The 15,984-nt window shown below is 38.4% G+C and overlaps 1 protein-coding gene across 4 annotated transcripts in view; it reads right to left on the minus strand.

The window, feature by feature from the left end:
• Nucleotides 1-9,896, minus strand: part of pex5la (peroxisomal biogenesis factor 5-like a) — a 60,062-nt gene extending 50,166 nt beyond the window's left edge. For all 4 annotated transcript variants that reach the window (XM_027013537.2, XM_027013535.2, XM_027013536.2 and 1 more), the window contains exon 1: nucleotides 9,522-9,896. In XM_027013537.2, the coding sequence (XP_026869338.1) occupies nucleotides 9,522-9,542 (21 nt within the window). In that variant the 5' untranslated portion in view covers nucleotides 9,543-9,896. The remainder of the gene's footprint in view (nucleotides 1-9,521) is intronic.
• Nucleotides 9,897-15,984: the final 6,088 nt, after the last annotated feature.

The following is a 15,984-nucleotide window of genomic DNA, read 5'->3' on the forward strand; positions in this document are numbered from 1 at the left end:
CTGTTAGAACTTTTGTGAGAAGAGACACACACACACACACACACACACACACAAAGGTAAAATATGAACAAAAATGAATATAAAACAATTGCAAAGAATAGACAAGAATGATGTAATATTTGTAAAGAAAACAAAACATCAGTGTACAATAAAATCGCCAAGCTTAAGTTGGGTATTTTTCTTTTAAAAAATCATGCAAAGAGTAGGACGAGTTTAACAGACAATAGCAGGTCTTTCCCTCGTTCCGTAATGACACAGTATCAAGACTAGAACTCCATGACAACATTAGGGTGGAACAACAGGAAATAAACCTATATCTACATTCAGTATCATCTTTGAGTTAACAGAATCTCAGTTCAAATCTGGAAAGGTTCAACTTCTTGATCAGAGACCTTCAATGCTCAACTCCACTGTGAAAGGTGAGGTGTTGTGTTTTATAGGGCTGAAGGGTAAGCAAAGCCCTATTACATCTGTTCTCCACATTGACTGGTTCTCCTTCTAGCAGCAGTGGACTGTGGACCAACTCTCACCCCCCTCACAGACCTGCTTTTTGAGAACAACATAACATTTCACTTTATGTTTCATGTAGCAGGTATATAAAAGGAATAGATTATATTGCACAATATATGGAATACCACACAATATCATTACACAAACAACATATGACATTATTATGACTGTTGTGAAATTTCCATTTCAATGTTAAAGAAATTGTAGTTTTTATGAACGTGTTTTACTCCATTGTATACTCTGAGCTTGCTGAGTGCACATACTAGTCTGATTAAGTGGTATCCTGTCCAGGGCAAAAGTGTTATGGCAGTTTTAAAGTATTGGGCAGTTGGTGTTTCTCCATGGAAATAAAGCAGAACCTTTCCGATGCTTTTTCCTAATTTGCAGGTCATGGAAACTCCTTGCCGTCCATATTATAACATTGCCCCTACATCATTAAAGCTGAGTTTGACAACCCATATTTGTTAGAAACAATGATGAACCTCAGTCAGACCTGGAGACTCAACCATGCAACGTGAGGCGCACTTAAGTTGACTTCTGAATCTACTTAAAACTGAAAGTGATTAGACTCAGTTAGACATTAGACATTATCAGTGTCTTGAACAATTCCACTGTCAAAATTATAAAGTCTTTATGTCCTCTTTTAATTTTCGTAACTTAGTCCCAAACACTTATTATCGATTAAATCAGTAATGAGAAAGTGATGTTAGTTAAACGTTTAATTGCAGTAGAACTGTGGTGAGTGACTCACCACAGCCATAGACTTTATACAAAACATTACAGCAATAGGAACATGAATGTGAACGTGAATGAATGTGACAGTGTCCCCACACCAACAGTAGTGGTGTCCACATGGCCTTCTGTTGTGCGTGTTGGGTGTTTTGGTTCTGTGCCCCACACACGTGGCGTGTGTTGAGTCTAGCTCGCTGTGCCACCTGGGTGTCCTTATGTTCTTCCTTTTATAAGCCCTTTGTGTTGGTATGGCCGGCTGTTGGTCATTAACATTACAATTGCTTTCTTTAGTTCCATTTTGAGCACGCTTATGCTCCATTCCGTGTCGTTAAACTCCTCAGTTGGAGACTCACGGTTGCTTCCTTTCGTTTAGCGTGCTCTTTTGCCTGTGACAGAATGGCCAAACGTTTTTTTACATTTTTTGACCACATGCAAGACGTGTTGAATGCCAGGAGGTGCTCTTTTGGTGGACGGTACTGTGATGGGGCCACAGTGCTGTCTACTTGGCATTTTGTTTATGTTGTGCTTTTCTTTTGCACATGTTGTATGCTTTGGCTTTATGCCACGCCCCATACAAGTGGCACGTGTTGTGTCTCCTGTGTGATGCTATGTTGTTATGTTGTGCCTTTATAAGCCCTTTGTGTTTGTATGGCCAGTTGTCATTACATTATATAACATTATGTTGGCTTTCTGTAGTTGTGGTTTTTGTGCATGCTTATGTTCAGTTTCGTATCATTAAACTCTTCAGTTAGACTTTATGCATTTCCATAAAAGTATACATTCAGAAAAATGTATTGAGATAAAAACTGCAATGACTACAGTTTCTTGAAAATGTTTTTTGTGTGTATGTTTTATCCATGCAAACTCAGACAGAATAACAATAGAAGATTCAGCAGTATCCTAAATTGGAACGTTCAGATACAAATACTTTAGTGTAAGGAAATCCAGGAACAGTAAGACACTAGATTTCAGGCTCAGTGAGCATGCAAAGTGCTGGGACTAACACCAGTGTCCTAATGTCCTATGGCTGATCAAGCAAGTGTCACCATGGCTACTAAACCTTCCACTATAAAGGTATTCATGGAATTTCATGACACCAAAAATCAACCCCATTGCCTCCTTCTCTGTTTGAGAGCATTTCTGATCTGGTTTTGACAGATGGAAGCGATGCGTCACTTCCATCTTTCATTCTGTAAGAAATGACCGCAGCAACTCCGAGAGAAGCTGCATGATATGGCAAAATAAGTGCCAACTCAAAGGCTATAATGAACTAACAATTCCATAGACTAAAGTTTCTTTTAGTGTCTTCAGATTGCCATTGATATTGGTCTGATCCCACACATTTGGACTTTTCTGTAACATGGTTGTCATGGGTTGGATTATTGTGGACAAATTAAAAATAAACTTCCTCTAACAGCTAAGTAAGTCTATGAAAGACGTAAGCTCTAGAACAGCTGCTTTTTCAATAGCCTCTGTATTCTCTCTCATTGGGTGGATACTTGTTGCATCTATGAGATGTCCTAGATAAGAAACACTATACTGCAGGAATAAACACTTGTCTCATTTAACCTTGAGATTATGAGAAGTACCTCTTCTATGTTTTTACAATGGTGCTCTGTGTCCCTACTACTTATTAGGATGTCATCTAAGTATCAATTCACCCCCTCTAGGCCCAGAAGAATCTGGTCTATTATCCTTTAGAAAATGGCAGGAACAATAGCAACCTCAATGGCAAACAGGTGGACGAGTGTAACCCCTTATGTGCAATGATAGTGAGGTAGCATTTAGAGTTTTGATACTTGTTGAAAGGCCTGAGATATGTCTAGTTTAGAAAACCTTTAACTTCCTGACAATTTGGCAAATAAATCCTGAGTTCTAGACAAAAAGTATACTGCTCTACTTCTAACCATGAATTAATGGTGACTTTGTAGTCTCCACATATTTGGTACTCCGTCATCCTTTTTGGGAATACACATAATGAGAGCAGCCCACTTACTGCAGTTTCTCTAAGAGATCACTCCCTCAGGTTCTAATTTAGACATTTTCCTCTCAACTGCTTCTCTAAAGCTATATGGTACTGTGTGCAGCTTACAGAAGTTTTGTACAACTTTCTCCACTACAGTTTAGCTTCAATGCCCTTTAGCATCCTTATTCCTGGTGTAAACACAGATGAGCATCTGGCACATGCATCATCTACTCTTTCAGGAGTACTGTTCACTCTGGACCAGTCTAGTTCCAACTCTCTGATACAGTGTCTACCCATCAAAGCTGGGCCATTTCCTTCAACTACTACTTCAAAGGTGCTGATGCTAGCGCTACACCTAACCTTTGCTGTGAATTTAGCCTTCAGTTTTAGTGATTTTGCTGTAGGTCTTTAAGACACAATTTGGTGGACTTATATTTGCAGATCTTAACCATTCTGTTATTACAGATACAATTGCACTAGTGTCTACTTCCATTTTTACTCAGATGCCATTTATTATATCACACACAAAGTGTGGTTTAAGATATCCACTTGTCTCTAAAGCTAAGAGTTCAGTGTAAACTGTCCAATTGGCCACTGTCTGCATCAAGTCCAGGAATACTTGTGTCATATGCCTCTGATAGTTTGTGATGTACTTCCATCTGTAACTGGAGATAGAAGCAAGTTCTAGCTGGTTCCACTGGCATTGTACTTTGGAACACTTTAGTGCTTGTTGTGACATCCAGATGCTAAGTCCAATTGCAATCTCTGCCCTCAACTTACTTGAATTTGAAATTGTCATTGTTTCCTCTTTATTTTTTGACATGTTTTTTTTTTTCTTTCAAATATGTTGGCTTTGAAAGTATTTGGTTAAACTGCTCTGCACTGCTTTTAGTTACTTCAAATGCCAACCCTATTTCAACTGTGAGAGCTAGTGTTAAGTCTTTTCTATGAGTGGAACTGAGCAAGCAATCTCTCAGCTCTACACTCCTTACACCACAAACAAAACGATCATGCAAAAAGACATCTAGAAATTGTCCAAAATCACGTTACAACCAACTTTCTCAAACTTGCAGTGTACCCACTGCTTGACTCTCACGAGTTGATTTCTTGCATGGCACTTGCATTTTTCAGTGATAAAGTCCATGGGACTAAGTCCATTTGCTTCAAAATATTTCTCTAGCTTTTTTCCCTCTATTTCCTCCCTTCTCTCAAAGTGAAAATCCACTGGATTCCCAAATTGATTCCTCCTGTGGAAAGAGATGTCTTCACTCTGTAACACACTTCACTCTTTGGTGATATATTCAGAGTAAGGTTGGATATAGGCTACATTGAACAGATAATGTGAACATGCAAAAGAAAAAATTAGGCAGTAAATTGGATTGGGGCTTCTTTTGTCTGCTGTGTGAACATAGCCTATGTGACTTCAGACACTCACTTTACCACATGCCTTCTCTCTCCTTAAATATTCAATGCCTCAATACATTCCTGAAGAACAGTGTGTGCACCTAGACGAATTCCTTTACTATTATCAGGGAGACTTGTTGGAGTAGGCTAAGTTGACAGAGAGGGAGCATGGGGTCCAGCCTACTTTATGGGCCAGGCTTAAAGCTCACAGGCATTAACAAAAATTAAAACCAGTTACACAACCAGTTACATGCTTTGAAGAATTCTTAATTTAATTAGTTACACACTATCACTGTTGGGCACCTACACGTTCCTGGGTCTTGCAATACCTATTTCAAATTCTCTGTTTATACACCAAAATACAAATTAAATTGTAAAAAAAAGCAAATTAAAAGTGTTTGCATGTATATGGTCCATATCACAGGAGAGTACTGCCTGATGAGTTTTACAAGAACCTCAAACACAAGCTCATTTACTCATTTCAAACAATGAAATGTTTGTATTTTAAACAGTTTGTCCTGTTCAAACTATATAACTGTGTATGCTGCTCCTATTGAAGTGAATGCCTACCAGTGAAAAATATTAGCCCACATTGCAGATGTTTTTACACACAGAATTTTGAATGGCATTATTTATAATATATCTATCAGCCCTTTATTTGTATATTATGTAATACCTCATGTGAACATATCTAGCATAAGACCCTCATAACTTGTTCAGTGGCCTTACAGAAATTACATGTTCTAAGCTGAAATCATATAAGGCAGAGAATCAATGAAAGGAGCTTCGGTGATTCTACAAACTGTCTCTTTCAATTTTTGCACTTATATCATCTTACATCTGTTTCTTTCTGCCCCCTCCCTGGAAGGTTTCCTGCTAGTCACATTTTGAGCTGGCCTTGACTTTAGTCAGCACAGTTAAGTGGCCACGAGAGAGGTGACACATTCAGCTGCTGCCCTAATCAGATTTTACAGCATAATAAACAACACAAAACTTTTTCCACACCTCTTTGGATTTTAGAGGTGAGTCAGCATTTTAGAACCTTTGAGTAAGAAATAAAGCTAAACGATGAGAGAAGCATCTTCAGTGCTGTAATTACACTCCCTGTCAGAGAGCACACCTTGAGAGAGACAGATGGTTCATTGATTTTAATGTCTGAATACCAGTTCAGTAATGTTACAGAAGTATAATGGAGAGGCAGCAAACATAACGATGCTTACCACCTACTAATTAATACCTAAATATATATATATATATATATATATATATATATATATATATATATATATATATATATATATATATATATATATATATATATAAAAGACATTTCTAACTGTTTTCACTCAGTCCATCTTATAAGGCAAACACCCCAGATGGACTGCAGCTCTTTTCCCCAGCATGTGCTACTTTCTCCATCACTTTGATAGCTGGGAAGTTAAAGTCAACATCAAAGAGCCAGTTGACCCTATGCCTGCTAGTCTACTGGAATGGACCCCATGCCTGCGAGGATCTTGGAGCTCACACTCTTCATGCTAGACTACCAGAGGACATGGTCCTGTTTAGCACATCAAATCTGTCACAACATGGCACACAAGACTACAAAGGCTTGAGAGGACTATATTCTCAGTACATTCAAAAAATTTAGAGAGAAGGTTTTTAAACAGAGTGGTGCCACCCAACCAACAACACACTATATTAGTTACCCCTTTGATTACATCTTAAATAAAAATGCATATGCAGCATAATCTGATGGCATAGCAGAGGGTGATGTTCAGGTAATAAAACAGAATGACTTTCCATTCAGTCAACATGAGCATAAGCCAACTAAGAAGAAAAATAATCATTGGAAAAAGTTTCAGAACAGACATTGAACTGGAATACTGCCCAGATGCAATCTAATCACTAAATAACAGGTTTGGTAGTGTTCTATATAGAAAACAACTGGTGGGAATCATTAAAGGTGAATGCTTGAAAATTATTAGTCTGTCTATATTATGGATTGGCAAAGACAGTTGGCCCCTTGAAATGCATAAACTGATATTTCAGGAACACAGATGAGTTTAGGAAATACAGAGTGTTTGCTTGTGCTAATTAGGCTAGATATAAGGCATTAGCAAATACAACGCTTTCTGTTGGATTTCCTTAGGAAATTTTATCTCTGCCAGACAGTTTTTTATTATTCCACTGATGCCAGGGTTCAAACAGAGAAATTACTCACACAGATAACTACTCTCTGACCATTCATGATGACCACACTGAACTGCCTCAGCCATCTTAGAGTATTACTTTGGCATCAAATTCAATCACTTATACTACGACGCCTATATAATAACAATAAGCAATAATTTTTAAAGATGTTAAATTAATTACATTTTATTTATTTGATCATCATATAATATAAGATGCAATTGTAATCTGTACTTGTCAGCTCTTCCATACAACCAGATTAGATTGATACTAGTTATGTAAAGCACCCTGTTCCAGTAAACGTTATTTATTGATGGGGTTACTGTACTTATCTTTTTACTAAGCATAAAGGGACAATTACATATCGCTCCTGTCTGATAATTAAGTGGCGTTAATGAATCTCATATTGTTGTAGTTAAAAACAGACATGAAAAGAGAAAACTCAACAGGGGAGGTAGTAAGTAGAAAATATTGATTCTGAATGCCTCTAGTATTTTAGGTGAGGTGAATGTTTATTATTGCTGGGTTAATGTATATCTGTCAACCATGCAAACAAAGGCTCATCTCGATCTCTTGAACAATTTACAACAATCTTAATGAGAGGGGCTGATTTCTCACAGTGAGTTTGCAAGAAATGCCATATCCCTAACTCAGACCCCTATTCCTAACCTTAACACTTAGAATGAGTTTAGTTTTTACACACTCCTAGGATTCTACAATCTCAGAATGCTGCTGAAAATTTCAATTGATACATTTGTTTAGGTGGGTATTTATAATCCATAAAGTTTCTTTTATTAACAAACTAGTAAAGCAGCATACTGTACATACTGCTTAAAATATTCTGCCATGCAGACCAATCTTGGCATTATAAAGTAACTGCTTGATGGAACATTGTACCACCATGAACATGCCACATTCAAATAAGCCTGCAGTGTAAACATTAGGGCTACCTAAACATGTACATTTTACAGAGGCATTCAAAACAATGGATGAGCTCAACAGTGATAAGCATATACTTAGAGATGGCTTCTAGAAAGAACAAGCCATCACTGTCAGGATAAGTGCATCTGTTTAGAGAGGCAGAGCTGTGAAGACACCAGTGAAGGACATACAGAGTTTGATTTTGATGGAGAGATCATTACCTCCTAAACTGCCTCCGCAGCTGACCTTCTTCTCTTTTACTTTCCACTGACTGAAACGAAAGACGCTAACATGGTCAGTGAAGTATTCAATAGGCTCATATGACACACTAGTAGGTGTTGGATAACTTCCATTCACCTGTCAACTGTTTTTTTGTGTCTGAATTGCAGACCAGCTGTATCAGCTGAATCATAATCCTTTTTTTTTTCTTTTTTTTTATGGCATCATGCCTATAATTCTGCACAGCAGTGCAAAGTAAAACTGTTTTAGGTTTCTACAGCTAGCTCCAGTGTAAAACGTGATCTGGTGTCAGCCAGGATTATTATACTGAAGTTTGCAAGAAATAATTTATTAATTTTATTATGTTATTTATGACACATTATATCTAAATCAGTGGTCCACAACATCTGCAGCAGTCTTGTCTCATTAGAATTCTTATTGTTGTTTTAGAAGCTTAAACCGATACATGTAGTTTACACTTACATATTGCGCAGCTGAGGGTTAAGGGTCTTGTTCAGGGGTCCAACATTGGCCACTTGGTGGTGGTGGGATGGTGGGACTTAAACCGACAACCTTCCGATTACTATCCAATAACCTTAAACACTGTGCTACCACTGCCCATTTGAGTAAATGGGGTTAAATAAAGATTGTTTATAAATGTTAATCTAGTAACTTGTTAGTTGTCCATCGCAACAATTATTAAATATTTATTTAAATATTAGATATTTAAATATAAATATTTATTGCTTATACTGTACTTACAAGTCTCATGATACAATTTCTCAATGTACACGACTACAGTTTCTCATGATAAACGACAATCTTGCAGACTGGCTTAAAATACTTTTTAGGGTGCACAAACGTCCACTTGCACGCGTCCATTACCGTCCACACACAAATTCAGGTTACCGCAAAATTCAGCCAAAGCAAATATAAGCGTTATAAGCCAACAGCATCAAAATCAAGTTTTTAAATAACTCGAAAGTGCTTTCAATCAATCGAAACAGGACGACAAGAAAGGTTAAACTACTCTTCTTATGATGTTTACAATAAATTTTAGACTATGTATCGCTTCAGAAATCACCTCTACTAATTTTACTTGAACTTACAGAAATGTAACCAGGCCATAAGAGTTGCTTGACTTCGCCATTTCAGTCAATTGGCTGGATGCTCTACGAACCAAAATGGTGTTTATCCTTCTGCAGCCCGACTAGTAAAATAAATTATTGCAGGTCAGTTACGTAGGTTGAAGTAAATAACACACGTTTATTCACAAATAAGTTTGTGGCGAGACACCGGAAATGCATTGGAAATGCAACGAGTTCGGGGATTCTCAACAGCCAAGCGCAGCACAGTCAGTGCTGGGTGGAAAGGTTAAAGAATCAACGAACTCTTAAACCCACAGGCATTTGCTGTGTAGCATACGGAAAGCGTGTCTAAGCTACTTTCAGCAACTTTCTACTTAACACTTAACGTTGCAGTCAGCATGCACAAGAAATGAACGTTGATCATGCGTATTCAATAGTTGCACTGGCCTGCAATCGTGATCATTAAATACCATTTAAGCACGTATTCTTACCTGCAGATGCCCCTGGTACATATTGAGCCGAGGGTATCAATTCGAGGTCCCCTATTAAGGATGTCAGTTAGTTGAACGCCCGAGATAGCATATGTTGCCAGCTAAAATGTTCATGCGTGCAAAGTGTTCAGAAACTAATGGAAGATGCCCTCCTGAGGTTGGGTAAGAAGTGCAGGAGCCAGTGTGCTGGAACTGTCCTTCTTTCAAGTGCTGAATTTAACGGCACTCGATGTTTCGCGTCACCGACACTTCGCAGAAGGTGTAGCGCTTCAATTACAATCTCAAAAGAAGTGCTCTATTAATATTCGATAAGCCGAAATTGCTTTGGCGTTTACGCGAACGAAACATCCCGAATCACGCCGTAAACATCACCCCTTTGCCTCTCCTGCTGATTCTGTAGTAGTTGCGTTGACGCCTCAGAGGTTATTCCGTCTCCTTAGCCTTGTTCGACTCTTCCACTCCACCTACCCAGCCTCATTTAGGCGGAGTCAGCTCCTGCGCTCACGTGTAAAGTCTTCACATGGAAACACGCATCGTTATGTACGTTTTGGCTAGGCAGAGGCAAGATAAAGTTCAGCTGCGTGACGCCTTCCTGTAGCTGTAATCTAAGGAAAATTATACACATCACAGTCTTTGTTCCTCGTAACGCTGTTTCTTTTATTTCTGATTGTGAACTCTGAAACATGACTGATGATCAGGGAGACGCCAGCTTGCAATTGTTGTTTATTACACAATGTGTCCAGGTCAGCTACTTTTAAGGTGTATCATTTGAAGGAAGTTCGCGTTCAGAGCAAACAAACTGACAAACAACCCCCCCAAACCGCACACACACAACAAACACACAGAAACAGGAGATTCTTAATATGGCGTGAAACCAGGACGACGGATGTACGGTTACGCTACACTGTGGAAAAAAAACGAATGCATTGTAGGCTACTGTTCTACTATTTCGAGGGAGAAAATAATATTCAGTCTGACAAATGAAAGTCTGTGCACAGACAAAAAATTAAATCCATCTCACAACTCCTTTGCTCTGTGGCTGGGTAGTACATGGTGTCATGGCTTGTTTTTAGGTATGTTTGTAATACACTGAACTGCTTGCTCTATACAATATACACAACTGTCTAGATTTAATGTCACAAAATGGGAGAATAAATTCAGTCCTTACAGTGCTTTGCTAAAGTATTCAGCTTTCTTAAAAATAATCAGATTCCTCTTTATTACAAATTACATATTTATATTTTATGCAGTGTCATATTTGATTTTAAAAACTGACCCTTAAAACAAATGAATTTAATGTTACATTAGTTTTATAAGAAAATATCATGTGACAAAAATTACTAACTGAAAATGCTCTTTGCATAAGTATTCAACCCCTGTCTTGTGGAAGCTCTAAGTTTATATAAGTTTATATAACTATTGCCTTATGGGCTTACAAATGGCCTCTTCAGTTTCACCTTTTCTGGACAGACGACCCCCTTAATTCAAGTGCCATTGGTCAGACTGGGAATCTGGAAAGGAAAGCTGTAAACAAAGAATATTTTGAGGAAATTAAAGTTATAAACATGCACATGATAGGTAACTGCTACAAAAATATTTTTAAAAAAAATACAAAAAGTGTTTAGATATCCCAGTGAGCACTGTTGGATCAACAGTGAGGAAATGAAACTTACATGATACCACCTAGGCTATCATTCAGACAATCCCAGCCCTCCAAATTCAGCATCAGAGCAAGAAAGGGGCTTCAGAGTGAAGCTACAGTGAGGACATCAATCACTTTGAAAGAGCTAGAGTTCAGTAGCTGAGATTGGGGTGAAGGTGCACGAGACAACAATATCAAGAGCTCTGCATACAAATAGCAGGTATGGTAGAGTGGCTATAAAGAAGCCATTACTGAAGAAAAACACATTACAACACATCTGGAGTTTATCAGAAAGTATCAGAGTGAACCAACTAAATGTCATATGTTTTGAAGAAATAAATGAGACAAAAGTTGAGGTTTCTGGCCAAACTGCTATGTGTGTCATAAACCTAAGACTGCCTGTTCCTCAGCAAACACAACATTAGGTGCACCTTGAGCTCCAGCAGGAACAGTTCTGTACTTTAAGACCCTTGCAAAGTACCACCAAATCCTCCTGAGCCCGAATCTTCATCTTCATGCAAAAGGTCTAGTATATGTTGCAGGTGGTGGCACCAGAACAATTTATTGCTTGCCTTCCAGAGGGCATGGTGGAATGGACCTAGCACCATTGCCCTGAGGCCCTGGAGCACATATGGCTGGCAGACGATCATCTCATGGCGTACACAGGTCTGGATACTGAGCCTCATTCTTATCTCCACTTGAGCAGGGACATACCACATATATTGATCTACCAAAGCTAGGTTCAAGATGAGTAGCACCACTCCACACAAATCAGGAGCGTCTACTGCAAAAGAGGGAGAAGAGCCACTACAACAGAGAGACAGACAGGGAAAAGGGAAAATACAACAACAAAAAAATCCAAACACAATGGAGACCATTGCTCCCTGAGTGGTCATTCATTCTGTCACAGGCAAAGAACATGCAGACAAAAAGAAAAAGAAGCAAACACAAGTCTCCAACTGAAGCATTTAGTGAAATCAAAGAAAATGAAACCGAACACAAAAGTCCACTAACGAGAACAAAAGAGCCAACATAACACCACCCAATGACTGACATTGGTCATGCAAACTAAATAGGCTTAAATAACAATAAACATAATGACATAACCCCCGGGTGGTATGACTACTGATCGCTAATCAACACCACCTTAGGCATGGACAAACATAAACAAGACACATGATAAAGCACATACAAGAACAACATAAACAAAGTCCACATGCTCCTACAAGTGCTGGTAGGTGACTTCTGAGACCAAGGTGGTTAAGCCCGGGGCCCTGTGTCCTGTGTCAGTTCCTCATTGATATCTACTTTGTGATTGACAGATGACTGTATTCGGAGGTGCTAGATCTCAGGAATGTCTCTGCTGAAATGTTTATTTCTCTTTTTGTTTCAATCATTTTTATGTTTGTTCATTTTAATCATATTTCTCCTATATCTGTTTCTTTGTATGTTCTTGTTTGTAAAGAACTTTGAGTGATCACAGTGTATGAAAGGTGCTATATAAAGTGCTATATAAATAAAATTGCCTTGCCATGCCATTAACATTCTCTCTGGAGTCCCACTGGTGTAGTCTAAGGATGACATCCCAAAACACATCTTCAACCAAGTGAAAGTAATCAATGGTCAGGTTCTTGAGCTGGGAACTATTCTGTAAACTCCACATTTTTAATTACAAATGACAATATGGAGTGACACAGGACACTCGGACAGATTAAATAGTTACATAGTTGTTGTTCCCAAAACACCACTAAGGAATCCTTTTCCATGCAGCTCATAATAATCGAATGGTAGGGCATTTAAGACAACATAAAACATTGAACTGCCAAATGGCCCACATTTATTGACTGTGCATTCGAGGTGATGTATGCAATGGTTGTGCGTCATGCCATGAATGTCAGCTGGTTAATCACCCAGCCTTTCCCAGAGTACCATTGTACCTCCTCCCTTTGATCAAGGTCCCCTTCAAAAGAATTGGTATGGACCTCATCGGGCCATTAGAAGAGAACACGCGAGGGTACCACTTTGTATTAGTCCTGGTCAACTATGCAACATGATACCTGAAAGAAGTACCTCAGTACCTACTGTTGCAGTGTCTGATTTCGTGCGGGGCCAAGGAGAGGGGGAGCTGGCTGCTGCATGCCATCTTTGGGGTGGAGAGATGGTTCACATCAACTAGAAGATAATTAAAATGGGTTGTATCTGTGTGTGGATAATGGCAAGTGCCTTTTTAAAAAGTTTTGAATTTTGACTCTAGTTTGTAGTAAAAAATACCAACTGTCCGCATGCGTCATCTGTAATCCAGATGAATTGGATTATAAATTGGACAATAACTAACTATAAATTGGTATTGCTTTTTTCACAAAAAACAACAGATGTGCAACCATCATATATTTTTATTATTTATACATTTCTTATGAAGTTAACATAATTCTCCAGATGCATTGTTCAGACTCTTCAGTGTGCAAATGGTCACACTCCCCAAAAGAACAGTATGGGTCTAATAGTGTAGGATTAGTCCTGTAAAAGCAAATATAACTATATCTAGGGGCACTGCTAGGGAGTTTGGGCCCCATGAAAAGATATCACACTGGGCCCTAATGACAATAATGTACCTAATGCGCCTTTCAGTTACAGCCGCCCTGCCTATACCTCCTTTTCACTTTCATTGCAGAGGCTGGTGATTAGCCTTTTCAATTATTTATAAATGAGGATAAGAATAGAAAATTTGGATCATTCTAAAGATTAGTCATAAACTTATAAAGTCATGCAGTGCATGCAGTGCTTTGAGTGTGATAAATGACTTTAATTAAAAATTTACAACCTATTTTGGGTGGTACTTCATAAGGTTTTACATCTTCCTGAGAAGGAATAGACTGATATATAGTAATTACAGTATACTGGTGGTGTCAGGCACTGTGAGTGATTTTTAATATAATTAATTTGTTATTACACATATCTGAGACAAATGAATTTGACTATAGGCCGATCCTCTCCATGAAAATGTGGGAGTCCAAGTTGATGGATGTTTCAGAGGTTTGATTGCTTCCTTTTACCATGATTCAATCATTCAGTGCAGCACTTTCTAGTGTGGTGCACAAAATTCAGCCATTGTTTGTTGTTTGGCTGTTAGATACTGTGATGTCAGTGGCAGATCTTTGGTGCATAACAGAGAGACAATCAGCTCTGAGTGAGGAGTGCTCATAAACGGATGGGAAAATCAACCTGATTAAAGCAAAGGTAAGATGGAAAGGGTGACTGTATTCACTGCTGATGTCACAGCAAATTAGGTTTTGCACAAGTTATCTATGTTTTATGAAACACAGGTTCATGAGTTTAATCCTAAAAAGTAATTCTGTAATAGTAGGTAGCTGTGTAACCATATTTAGCAGCATATATTTCAAATATTCTCTCAATTTTTTGTTAAAACCATTACCCTTTAAAACAATTATTCTTCACTATGAAACAACGAACTCATACTATTCACATATGTAAAACAACCTCTGCTTCTTGTTTTTTTTTGGAAAAGAACTGATAGCAAAATGTTGCTGTAATGAACAAGGTCATCCCACACTCCTGGGATGTTTTGATAATTTTGTTGCCTAGAAGGATTCTGGGAAAATAGCAGATTTCAATCTATTATTCCTTTGCTGTCCTTATTGTCTTCAGTTCTCTTCAGTCTGTGTTTATTTGTGTGGGGAACTGCAGCGGTAACTTGCTTTGCTTTAGTCCTGAAGACTGTTATTATTTACAGTACTGGAGGCAGTACAGACAGCGGTACATGACAGTTGCAGCACTGATAAACACTGATATGTAATAAAGATACAGATTAATTAATTACTCTCAATAGTGACTAAGATGTGCAATAAAACTGGAATCGGTGCAGTCTCACTGTAGAACTAATAAAGGCAACACAATCATATTTGAAACATCTCTTCAAATTTCAAGCAGCTGCATGCATTGCTTAAAATCTTGTGAGGATTTATTTTAATTATTCTCTTCATCAGAGATAGTGCACCACTTTAGATCTTGTTTTCCTGTGTTCATACTTTCCACTGTCTTCAGTGATTCTGAACCCATCTGTACTCAAGGAGAGCCAATGTCTTTAAAATATTTACAGAATCCAGTGGCTACACCCATCTCATCAGACAAGTTTACAGCACCAGCTATAGATAATTAATGTTTCATTCAGATTAAGTGTCACATTGACTCTGGGCAATGCTACCTCTGGCCAACAGAGGTCAGTCTCATGAGAATTCTGAACACTCTCCTCCTTGTTTGTCACCTTTTTGTTTGCACCTGTCCCTCACTATCAATTAGCTATCACTTAGCTCCCTCTGTAACTTGGTATCCTTGTGATGTTTTGCCAACTACCTTGTAGATTGCATTTCTGAGCGTTTCTCTTGGTTTGTTCTGTTTGACATTACTTTGTGTTCTTCCTCTGGGTTTGTATGCCTGGTTGGTTTGTTATCACAGTGTTTTTTTTTTGTTTTTTTTTTAAACTATGATTGTTATCGGACTACTGTTTTGGGTTTGTGCATTGGATTTGTCTGCTCATGATTAAAACCCAGCAATTATTTCCTCAACCTCTGTTCAGTCTCCTGAACCAGTGGAAATGCAGGAAGTCAGGTCTGCGCTCACTCAAGATATGCTGCTCACTGACCACACCCAGCAGCTACAACAGATCTCTTCAGTTATCCAAGCGCTCACGATGGCAGTGTAACAACCCTATGCTGTTATCCTTGCTGTCCCAGAAAACAACGATGGCTCACCAGGTAAGTGCCCCATTCAATTTAACACCTCTCCATAATAACATTTCCATGA

Source organism: Electrophorus electricus, chromosome 3 (genome assembly GCF_013358815.1).
Source record: "Electrophorus electricus isolate fEleEle1 chromosome 3, fEleEle1.pri, whole genome shotgun sequence".
Classification (NCBI taxonomy): Eukaryota; Metazoa; Chordata; class Actinopteri; order Gymnotiformes; family Gymnotidae; genus Electrophorus; species Electrophorus electricus.